The sequence below is a fragment of the Carcharodon carcharias genome, chromosome 14 (assembly GCF_017639515.1).
Source record: "Carcharodon carcharias isolate sCarCar2 chromosome 14, sCarCar2.pri, whole genome shotgun sequence".
NCBI lineage: Eukaryota > Metazoa > Chordata > Chondrichthyes > Lamniformes > Lamnidae > Carcharodon > Carcharodon carcharias.
The window spans coordinates 84,096,265-84,109,010 of NC_054480.1; the positions used below are offsets into that span (position 1 = coordinate 84,096,265).

General features: G+C 44.2%; 1 protein-coding gene across 1 annotated transcript in view; it reads left to right on the forward strand.

The window, feature by feature from the left end:
• The first annotated feature begins 2,440 nt into the window (after nucleotides 1–2,440).
• Nucleotides 2,441–12,746, forward strand: part of LOC121287549 (myosin light chain kinase 2, skeletal/cardiac muscle-like) — a 198,954-nt gene continuing 188,648 nt past the window's right edge. Inside the window, exon 1 of the mRNA XM_041205480.1 lies at nucleotides 2,441–2,903. Within this exon, the coding sequence (XP_041061414.1) occupies nucleotides 2,454–2,903 (450 nt within the window). The 5' untranslated portion in view covers nucleotides 2,441–2,453. The remainder of the gene's footprint in view (nucleotides 2,904–12,746) is intronic.

The window sequence follows — 12,746 nt, forward strand, 5'->3', positions numbered from 1 at the left end:
CTAAAATCCATGTACACAACATCCACTGCACTACCTTCATCAACCCTTCTTGTCGCTTCCTCAAAGAATTCAATCAAACTTGTGAGGCAAGACCTTTCTTTAACAAATCCATTTAGATATGCAAAGTATCTCTTGCCTCTTCAGGTATTCCCACTGGACGCCTCTGTTGAACCATGATTTCTTGAAAACTAATTTATTCACAGCCCATATTCATATTGCAAACTTTTATGAATAACTCAGGAGGAAGAATGTCCAAAATTTTCCAAAAATGGATTCCTTACAAAAGAGACAGAGAGAGTGAGAGCGAATGGGAGACCAAGAGTGATGGAATGTCGGAGTGTGTAAGAGAGAGATAGTGATAGGGCAGAATCTTTGGGGGGGTGGGCCCCACTCGCTGAGGCATAAAATGACACGGGGTGACATTGGACATGCGTCCTGACTCTACCGTGCATCATTCAGATCTTCAGTATGGCGGGCGCACACTGGAGTCAGCTGTACGCCTGCCGAACTGTTAAGGGCCTATTAAGGCCATTTATCAACCAATTAAAATAATTAATGGAGCTGCCTGCCCAACCTTAAGTTTGGGGGGGCAGGCAAAGAGCCCAGGCGGCCTTCACATTTATTATGAAACCTTATCCACAGGCAGAATGAGGTTTCATGAAGGTTTTTAAACTATAATAAAATTTTGAAATAAAAGTTATAGACATCTCCCAGCTCATGTGACACATACCTTAAATAATTTTTTATTTATTTAAATTTTTAAGAATCAAACTAATCTCTCTGAGGCAGCTCCGTGCCTCAGGGAGATTTCTGCGCTCTTTCACATGCCTGTGCAAAAGAGCGCAGGCCCCGACTCAGCCTCCTCCCCCTGCCTGTACAGGGAGCGCTCAGTGCTTCCAGGTGCGGGTCACGTTGGGTGGGCCTTAATTAGCCCACCCATGTAAAATGGCGGCAGCCAACCGATCCCGGGTGACTATTGGCTGCGCACCAACCCACGCCCAACCCCTCAAAAGGGAGAAAATTCTCCCCATAGAGTGCCAGTTAGAAAGTGAGAAAGCGTTTGCGAAAGACCGTTGGAGAGATTGACAGTGAAAGCGAATGTAAGAGAGAAAGAGTGAGGCAGAAAGTTTTTGTGAGTGAGTATTGGAGTGATAGAGACTGATGAAGTAAGGCAAAGACAGTGAAGGAAAGAGGAAGAGAGTAAAAGTTTGATAAAGATAGAAAATGAGGGGGTGAGAGAGAATAAGGGGCTGAGAAGGACACAGGGAAAGTTAGATAGCGATACAGTGCGAGAAAGAAGGACAGAGAGAATGAACCAACAAGGGTTCAATGAGTGAAAGGAAGCTTTGGCCATCACCTGTTACCAAACTGGGATTGTAGTTATACTGAAACTGTGGTGAGCGTCACATGGGGCCATTGCTCACCAGCTGCATTACTGTTTTGGCTCCCTTGCTGTTTTCTGGAATGTTGGCTCCACTTATTGAAACTCACTGTTAGAGTGCTATACTGTCAGAGGTGCCATCTGTCAGTTTGGGCATTTCGTATGAGTTCCCATCTTCCCTCTTGGATTAATGTAGAAGATTCCATGACACTATTCTGAAGAAGAACAGGAGATTTCTCCCCAGTCTCTTGGACAATATTTATCTCTCAATTAACATCACAAGAACAGATTATCTAGTCATTCTTTCATTGGTGGTTGTGGGAGCTTGCTGTGTGCATATTGGCTGCAGTGTTTTCTACACAATAAAAGTAATTACAATTTGCAAAGTATTTCTTTGGTCTTAAAGAGCTTTGGGATGTCCTGAGTGGGTGGCTCAGTGAAGTGTTTTGGTATTAATCTCCTCTCAAGCACACACCGGTTCCTGGTATCAATTTACTGAGGGATATTGTTTTGTAAGCTACTTTTCGATAATAGATCTTGAGCATTCATGCTCTCCCTTCAGCTGTTACTAGACCATAAATAATACAAATGTTACATTCTGTTCTGGAATCACCTCTGTGTTCCTGGCAGATCTGCTCATTCTTTAATATGAGCCTGTCCATGATCATGCCAACTTGTCATGCTAGGGTCTCTGATTGTGGCTGCTCAGAGGCCTTTGTGCATCCTTAGGCTGAGGACTGTGCCTTTGACGAGAGTTTATAGAGAACAGGAGCCGCAGCAAGAACCACTTTGTTTATGTGATCGACACACACAATTCTGAGTAACTGGCAGCTAAATATCAGTCAGGAATTCCTCAGCACAGGGAGGAATGTAACCTGCACAGAATGGAAACAAATAGGGCAGGATGGGAAAGGCTATCACACTATATTTGGAACTGCGTGCGTGATACAGCTGGAATGTGGCCTGGCTATTTTCTGCATCCTCTGGTTTGGTCACTGCTAAGTGCATTCAAGCATTATCATTGAGGGAAGCCAGTAAGCGACACGGGGAAACCCGTAGTCTCCAAGGCACCATGGCGACAGTAAGGGAGCTGAGTGCGGCCTATGTCAACAATTCACTCAGCAACGATTTGAACATGGTCAACGTTAAACTGGACAGTGTGAACAAGAAGGTGGATCGACTGCTACTGGGACAGGAGAGGCTCCTGAAGCAACTGGAGCAGCTGTCCCAGGACACGGCAAGTCTGGAGAAGGAGGTAGATGGGATAAAGTCAGGACAGAGAGCACAAAGACCAGAGGACAGTTGCTGTATCTGTAAGAATCTCCATCAGGACATATCTCAAATGCTGCTCACACTGGGCAAAATGTACAAGCAAAATGATGAGAGGATGGGATCCCTGGAGAGTTCGCTAGCACAGATTACAGAGAGGTTCCAGAAATTTGAAAACTCATCTGGTCTCAGTGACTCACAAGTGGACAGGACAGAGAGGCAACTGGAATCAGCTGCTCGGAGGCTTAGCGAGGTACAGAATGGATTTAGGGCTTGCGTGAAAACCAGGGATCGGGTAATGGTATTCGTTACAATGTGTGTGATGCAGCTCAGATCTGTTCCAACACAGTCAGCTGTGGAAGAGGCTGAGGTTCCTGTTGGGTGAGGCTGCAAATAGTGAGGGAGGAAACTTTAATTAAAGAGGAAAATAACAAAAATTGGAAATGGGGAGACTTTCCGTGCTGTTTTCAGAGCAGAGAACACTCCCATGAGCAAACACATTACAACAGTGATTACACTCCAAAAGTACTTCATTGGCTGTGAAGCACTTTGGGATGTCCTGAGGTTGTGAATTGTACTATAGAAATGCAATTTAGTCAGTCTTTCTTTCTAATCTCCGAACTGCTAATACAGGACAAATCCTCAGTCTGAGATGAACAGTCTCAAACCATTGGTTGCGACATTGACTCATGGTAAAAATTTTAATGGTTCAAAAGGATAAACTGATCCTGGTAGATGAATGATGGCAGCAGGCATGGACAGTATCTGACTCTTCCTCCATCTACATTGTTCCACTCCTCTGCTTTAGAATGTTTTTCTCGTTCTTTCTCTGCATCCCATCCAGCTATGGAATTGATGAATATTGTAACTTGTTGGAGAACAAAATAAAGCCACGTGTGAAGTGAGCTTGTGCTCACTGACTTACACTGGTTCCCAGTCAAGCAACACCTTGACCTTAAATCCCATCCTTGTTTTCAAATCCCTCCATGGCCTTATCCCTCACTATCTCTGGAACCAGGGGGGGGATGTTCAGGAGTGGGCGGGGGAAGGCGTGTCTCCGATCAGCGCCCCTGAGCGGGAGCGCGCCGCCATTATAAGTAGGTGGGCCAATTAAGGCCCACCCAGCGTGACGTCCGCCAGGAAACGCTATGCGCTCCCTGTGTGGGTGGAGGGGGGGGTTCCCTCAGCCAAGAGTGCACTCTTTCGCACAGGTGCATGAAAGAGGGCACTCATCTCCCTGAGGCTAAGTGCTGCCTCAGGGAGATCGGCGCCAAATTTAAAAATGGTAAAGGTACAAAAACAAAATTTCTCTAACACGTCTGCTCATGTGACACTGCCACGTAAGTTGGGGCATGTCCATTACTTTAAATCAAACATTTATTAAATTTTAGAAAACCCTCATGAAACCTCATCCCACCCGTGGTTGAGGTTTCATGCTTTGTCTGTAGCCCGCCAGGGCTCCTGGCCTGCCCGCCAACCCTAAGGTTGGACAGGCAAGTCCATTAATGAGGTTAATGACTTTGTCAATAGACTTTGGCCACTAACAGGTTGGCGGGCACACAGCTGATTCGGCTGCAGCCAAGGTGGCCTGAAAATTGAAATGATGTGGGGTAACGTCAGGAGTTCTATCCTACAACATCCCATGTCATTTTACACGTCGGGCCGACCTAAAGATCCTGCCCAATTAGGTTAAAGATGCTATATAAATATAAGCTGTTACTGCTGTTGGAGACTATGCCAGCTTTCAGAACATCAGCTATGTTGAGATACCTTCACTAGCATCAAGAACAAAATTGCATTTCTATAGCACCTTTCATAAGCCCAAGTTGTCTCAAAGTGCTTTACAGCCAATTAAGTTTTTTCAAAGTATAGTGACTATTATAAAGTACAAAATGCAGCAGCCAATCTGTGCACAGCAAGATCCCACCATCAGCAATATGATAATGATCAGACAATTTGTTTTTTGGTGACATTGGATGAGGATAAATACTGGCCAAGACACTGGGGAAAAACGCCACTGCCCTTCGAAGTGGTGACATGGGATCTTTCACGTTCACCCAAGAGGGCATATTGGGCCTCAGTTTAATATATCATTCAAAAGACCACATCTGCGACAGCTTAGCACTCCTTCAGCACTGCATGGCAGTGTCAGCCTGGAATATGTGCAACAATGACTGGAGTGGATCTTAAACTCACAACAGTTGATGTCTAGTTGATGTCTGATTCAGAAAACTGTCATGTCTGTTGATGACATGACTAACTATTGAGTTCATCTGTTCTGTTACAGTCACACATGGAAAGACAGGAGTTGAGTGAGATCATTTTTTCCTCAGATTGAGATATTTAAGACTACCAGATATCATAATCAGAGATTTGAAATGTTTTCCAAACAATGGGTTTCTATGTGATTACTGAGAAAGGGACTTAATGTGTTGGAACTTATCAGCTTAAAGATACTATTAAAATTATTTTCTGCCCACTCAGAAATATATTATTTTTCAAAGTGCCACATGAAATATTTTTAGGTTCGTTCATGGCATGTTGATAAGGTTGACATACGTTCATCCTTAATAGTGCCAACAATGGTAACTGGAGGGCTTGCTAAGCCATTTCAGAGGCCAGTTGAGTGTGGGACTGGAGTCACATACAGGCCAGACTGGACGGGAGAGCAGATTTCCTTTCCAAAAGAACATTAGTGAATCAGTTGAGTTTTTACAACAATCCAACAGTTTCTTGGGCAGTTTTATTTCTGAGATTCTTAAACTGCTGTGAGCTGACAGACACTGACTCGAACACACCTGTCCTAATACCTCCTCCTGTGGCTCAATGTCAAGTTGTGTTTGATAATATTCCTGTGAAGTGTCTTGTGACATTTTACTATGTGAAAGGTTCTATATGAACTCATGTTATTGTTTAAGAGAGCAAGCAAGTGATTTCAGCCCTTGTTGAGGGGGCTTGTGGTCATTCCCCCTCATCTGCTGCCAAACATATATTGGTGAATATATGAATCAGTCAGATTTAAATAATACTGAGGCTATAGAGGTTTGCTACAGTGCACCTTAAGGGCCCCAAAAGGAAAACTGAAATTTTGGAGCCTTTCAGCTTTGCTTCTGGGAATTTTCTTTATTTCAGCAGAGTCTTGGGAAATGGTTGCATTCCTGAGACCTCCCACGGCTAGGACTGACACACCAGTAAGTGCCAAATTCCTCCCCAGCCCTACCACTGCCACCACCACTCACCCCCCCGCCTGCCCCCCACCCCAGCCCTCACTCTGCCCCCCACCACAGCCCTCACTCTGTCCAATCCCTCAGCCCTCAATCTGCCCAACCCCTCAGCCCTCACTCTGCCCAATCCCTCAGCCCTCACTCTGCCCAACCCCTCAGCCTTCACTCTGCCCAACCCCTCAGCCCTCACTCTGCCCAACCCCTCAGCCCTCACTCTGCCCAACCCCTCAGCCCTCAATCTGCCTAATCCCTCAGCCCTCACTGGGACAGAATATACAAATATGTAAATTTGGCAAGTCAAGGCTTCAGCTTTGGTTCAGATCAGCTCAAGTCCCTTCTATGCAGCTTTGTGACATTTCACTCACACATTCATTTCATTCACACACTCACTCACACACATAGTCACATTCTCACACTCATTCATATTTGTCTGATACAGTCAAACTCACAATATTAGCTTTACATTGAGTACACTATTTGTAGTGGCTGCTGCATTTGTAATGAAACCCAATTAACCTCATCAACTGAACATGAAACTGTTGACCCCAGGAAACATTGGGGAACTCAAAAGGGATTCCAAAAGTTGGAGAACCATGAAACTTCTCTTTGAAGCAATCAAGATGAACATCAAGAGATTCTTCATCCTCAAAGGTGTTCAGAAGGTGAGAGAGAGAGAGACAGAGGGAAATGTCTCGACTCTCAAAAAGCATGTAGAATCTGTGGTCAATGAGGGTCAATGTTATGGAAAATATCCAATAGGTGAAGAGCCTGCAAGCCTCTCCAAAATGGGCTTTGGGAAGGGAAACCGCAATTGGATCCAACATAAGATTCAGTCAATGGGTGGGAATCAGAAAGCTTTCCAATCAAATCTGGATTAAGGTAGGGCTGTCTTCTGTTCTCTGTCTTGTCTGTATGTTGTATTGAACATTTTGCCCTGTGCATCAGAATGGATGTGCACAAAAGTGGGTGACGATCCCATGCAGTCTCAGGTCAAAGGCCTTGGTTTTCATGCCTCCCTCTATGTTGGAGCAGAGGTGAAAAGGCTTTAAAAATGGCAGACAGGTTGCATTTCCAGGCTCCTAAGGAGAGGTGCTGGTGTTTGTCATTGGAGTAGTAATTCAGAGACCCAGTGGAATGTTCTGGGGACCCGGGTTCAAATTCAACTAATAAATCTGGAATTAAAAAGCTAGTCAGTAATGGTGATTGTGAAATCACTATCAATTATCATAAAAACCCATCTGGTTCACTAATACACTCTAGGGAAGGAAATCTGCTGTCCTTATCTGGTCTGGCCCACATGTGACTCCAGACCCACAGCAATATGGTTGACTCTTAACTGCTCTCTGAAATTGCCAAGCGAGACACTCAATTGTATCAAACTGCAAAGAAGTCTACAAAAATGAATGAAGCCAGACAGACCTCTTTGCATTGACCTAGGCACCGGAAATGACAACAGTAAACCCAGCCCTATCAACTCTGCAAAATCCTCCTTACTAATATCTGGGGGCTGGTGCCCAAATTGGAAGAGCTGTCTCAGAGACTAGTCAAGCAACAGCCTGACATTGTCATCCTCACAGAATCATACCTAACAGATAATGTCCCAGACACCACCATCACCATCCCCGGGTATGTCCTGTCCCACCGGCAGGACAGACCCAGCAGAGGTGGCAGCACAGTGGTATACAGTCGGGAGGGAGTTGCCCTGGGAGTCCGTAACATCGACTCTGGACCCATGAAATATCATGGCATCAGGTCAAACATGGGAGAGGAAACCTGCTGATTACCATGTACCACCTTCCCTCAGTTGATGAATCAGTGTTCTTCCATGCTGATCACCTGGAGGAAGCACTGAGAATGGCAAGAGCACATTCTGGGTTGGGACTTCAATGTCCATCACCAAGAGTGGCTCATTAGCATTACTACAGACAAAGCTGGTTGAGTCCTAAAGGACATAGCTGCTAGACTAGGTGTGCAGTAGGTGGTGAGGGAAAAACATACTTAAACTCATCCTCACCAACCTGCCTGCTGCAGATGCATCTGTCCATGACAGTATCAGTAGGAGTGACCACCGCACAGTCATTGTGGAGACAAAGTCCTGTCTTCACATTGAGGACACCCGCCATCCTGTGTGGCACTAATTATCAAAGGAACATAGGAGCAGGAGAAGGCCATTCAGCCCTTTGAGCCTGCTCTGACATTCAATACGATCATGGCTGATCATCCGCTCCAATGCCTTTTTCCCCATATTATCCCCCTATCCCTTTACATCATTGGTATTTAGAAATCTGTCAATCACTACTTTAAACATACTCAATGACTGAGCTCCCACTGCCCTCTGGGGTAGAGAATTCCAAGGATTAACAACCCTCCGAGTAAATAAATTTCTCATCTTGGTCCTAAGTAGCTTCCCCCTTATCTTGAAATTGTCCCCTTGTTCTAGACTCCCCAGCCAGGGGAAATGTTTCACCTACATCTACCCTGTCTATCCCTTTAAGTATTTTGTAGGTTTCAATGGGATCACTTCTCATTCTTCAAAATGCTAGAGAATACAGGCCCAGTTTCTCCAATCTCTCTTTATACGGCAGTGCTACCATTCCTGGAAAATGTCTGGTGAACCTTCGTTGCACTCCCTCTATGGCAATAAAATCCTTTCTGAGGTAAGGGGACCAAAACTGCACACAGTACTCCAGGTGCAGTCGAACCAAGGTTCTATATAATTGAAGCAAGACTTCACTACTCCTGTATTCAAATCATTCCATTAACCTTCCTAATTGCCTGCTGCACCTGCATGTTAGTTTTCAGCGACTCATGGACAAGGACACTCAGGCTCCTTTGTATATTTACACTTTTTAATCTCTCACCATTTAAGAAATACTCTGCACATCTGTTCCTCCTACCAAAGTGCATAACCTCACATTTTCCACATTATATTCCATCTGCCATGTTCTTGCTCACTCACTAAGTCTGTCCAAATCCTCCTGTAGTCACTTTGCATCTTCCTCACAACACACATTCCTGCCGAGCTTTGTGTCATCTGTGAACTTGGAAATATTACATTTGGTCCCCACATCCAAATCATTGATGTACATTCTGAACAGCTGGGGCCCAAGTATTGATTCTTGCAGTATCCCACTAGTCACAGCCTGCCAACGTGAGAATGACCTGTTTATTCCTACTCTGTTTTCTGCCTGTTAACCAATACTTAATCCCACCAGTATATCACCTTCTATCCCATGTGTTTGAATTTTGCTAATCAACCTCCTGTGGGGGACTTTATTATCAAAAGCCTTCTGAAAATCCAGTCCACCTATGTCCACTACTACCCCTGATCAATTCTGTTTGTAACATCCTCAAAAAACTCCAACAGGTTCGTCAAACATGATTTCCCATTCGCTAATCCATGCTGACTATGTCCAATCAGATCATTATTATCCAAGTGTCCATTTATCACATCCTTTAGAATAGATTCTAGCATTTTCCCTATTACTGGTGTAAGGCTAACAGATCTGTAGTTCCCTGTTTTCTCTCTCCCTCCCTTCTTAAATAATGGGGTGACACTTGCTACCTTCCAATCTTCAGGAACCATTCCAGAATCTATAGAATTTTGGAAGATGATCACCAATACATCCCTTATCTCCATAGCTACCTCTTTCAACACTTTGCGATGTAGATCATCAGGTCCCAGGGACTTATTAACCTTCAGTCCCGTTGATTTCTACAATACAACCTTCTTACTCACACTAATTTCCTTCAACTCCTCATTCTCCCTCGTCTCTTGGATCTCTAAAACTGGGAGATTTCTTGCATCTTCCTCAGTGAAGACAGACACAAAGTAATCACTTTGCTTCTCTGCCATTTCTCTATTCCCCATTATAAATTCTCCTGTCTCTGCCTGTAACGGACCCACATTTGTCTTAGAAAAATGTTTCTTTTTTATGAACCTATAGAAGCTTTTACGGTCGGTTTTTTGCTAGTTTACATTCATATTCAATTCTCCCTTTGTTTATCAGTTTCCTGGTCCTCCTTTGCTGTATTCTAAAATCCTCCCAATCCTCAGGTTTACTACTATTTCTGGTAACTTTATAGGCCTTTTTTTAAATATTATACAGTCACTAACTTCCTTTGTCAGTCACAGTTAACTGACTTTTCTGTTTGGGTTTTTTGTGCTTTGAAGGAATGTAGAGTTGCTGTAAACTGAGTAATAATTATTTAAAGACTATCCATTGCCGATGTACCATCATACCTTTTAATATATTTTCCCAATCCATCTCAGTCAATTTGCCCCTCATATCTTCATAATTTCCTTTGTTCAAATTTAACACCCTGGCTTCAGATTGAACTACCTCACGTTCAAACATAATGTAAAATTCTATCATATTATGGGCACTCACCCTTAAAGATTCTTTTATAACAAAATTATTAATTAGCCTTTTCTCATTATATAATACTAGGTCTAAATCTGTTCTCTAGTCAGTTCCTCAAAATACTGCTCTAGAAAACCATCCCTAACACACTCCAGAAACTCATCCTCCACATCATTAGTGTTCATTAGGATTACCCATTCTACATGCAGATTGAAGTCACCCATGATTACGGATTACCCATGCTACATGCTTTTCTCATCTACTGTTTGGTGGTCGATAAACAACTCCTATCAATGTTTGCTGTTCTTGTTGTTCCTTAGCTCCATCCAAACAAATTCCACATTTTGTTCTTCCAATCTGAGATCCTCCCTTACTAAAATACTGATCCCATCCCTTATTATCAGTGCAACAACACCTCCTTTTCCTTTTTCCCTGTCCTTCCCAAATGTCAAATGTCCTTAAATATTCAGTTCCCAGTCTTGGTCACCCTGCAGCCACGTTTCCGTAATGGTAATTAGCTCAAACCCATTTACCTCTATTTGTTCCTTTAAATCATCTACTTTGTTGCAATCCTTAACTTTGTCTCTGACATTATTCCGCATTCTAAGCCTAGTTGATGCTCACCTTTGTTTCGCCTGCCCTCTAATTTCTCTTGCTACTTTTCTATTTCCTGTTACCAGCTTTACTTGCATCTAATTTGAGCTCCCTCTCAGTTCCCATCCCTCTGCCAATCTAGTTTAAACCCTCTCCAACAGCATTAGCAAATCTCCCTGCCAAGATGTTAGTCCTGGTTCTGTTAAGGTATAACCCGCCCATCTTGTACGGGTCCCACCTGCCCTAGAACCAGTCCCAATGCCTCAGAAATCTGATTCCTCAGTCCGACGCCAAGTCTCCAGTCACATGTTCAATCGATCAACCCTTCTATTCCTTTGTGCACTAGTACGTGGCACTGGGAGTAACGCTAAATGGGATAGATTTCGAATTGATTTAGCAACTTAAAACTGGACATCAGTAGGCACTGTGTGTTTTCAGCAGAAGCAGAATTGTACTCAGCCACAATCTGTAACCTCATGGCCCAGCATATCCCCCACTCTACCATTACCACCAAGCCAGAGGATCAACCCTGGTTCAATGAAGAGTGCAGGAGGGCATGCCAGGAGCAGCACCAGGCATACCTAAAAATGAGGTGTCAATCTGGTGAATCTATAGCACAGGACTACTTACATGCCAAACAGCATAAGCAGCAAGTGATAGACAGAGCTAAGCCATTCCACAACCAACCGATCAGGTCTAGGCTCTGCATTCCTGCCACATCCAGTCATGAATGGTGGCGGACAATTAAACAACTCACTGGAGGAGAAGGCTCCACAAATATCCCCCTCCTCAATGATGGGGGAGGCCAGCACATCAGTGCAAGAGATAAAGCTGAAGCATTTGCAACAATCTTCAGCCAGAAGTGCCAGGCAGATGGTCCACCAAAGCCTCCTCCAGAGGCCCTAGCATCACAAATGCCAGTCTTCAGCTAATTCAATTCACTCCACGTGATATCAAGAAACAGCTAAAGGCACTGGTTACTACAAAGGTTATGGGCCCTGACAATAATCTGGCAATAGTAATGAAGACTTCTTAGAACTAGCTACGCCTCTTGCCAAGTAACAATTACAACATTTGAATCTACACAGCAAAGTAGAAAATTGCTCAGGTATGACCTGTCTACAAAGAGCAGGACAAATTCAACTCGGCCAATTACTGCCTTTTCAGTCTACTCTGAATCATCAGTAAGGTGATAGCAGTGTCATCAACAGTGCTATCAAGCAGCACTTACCCAGCAATAACCTATTCATTGACGCTCAGTTTGGGTTCCACCAGGGCCAATCAGTTTCTGATCTCAATGCAGCCTTGGTCCAAACATGGACTAAAGAACCGAACTCCAGAGGTCAGGTGAGAGTGATTGCCCTTGACAGCAAGCAGCGTTTGACTAAGAGTGGCATTAAGGAGCCCTAGCAAAACTGAAGTCACTGGGAATCAAGGGGAAAACTCTTCAAAGACTGAAGCGGTGGATGTCCATATGCAGCAAGAGCTGGACAATATTCAGGCTTGGGTTGATGAGTAGCAAGTAGCTTTCATACCACACAAGTGCCAGGCAATGATCATCCTCAGCAAGAGGGAATCTAACCATCACCCCTTGAAGTTCAATGGCATTACCATCACTGAATCCCCCACCATTGACATCCTGTACATTACCATTGACAGAAACTGAACTGGACTGGCCTTATAAATACTGTGATTACAAGAGCAGGTCTGAGGCTAGGAATCCTGCGGTGAGTAACTTGCCTCCTAACTCCCCAAGGCCTGTCTACCATCTACAAAGCACAAGTCAGGAGTGTGATGGAATACTCCCCATTTGCCTGGATGAGTGCAGCTCCCACAACACTCAAGAAGCTTCACACCAGGACAAAGCAGCCACTTGAGTGGCACCACATCCACAAACATTCACTCCCGCCACCA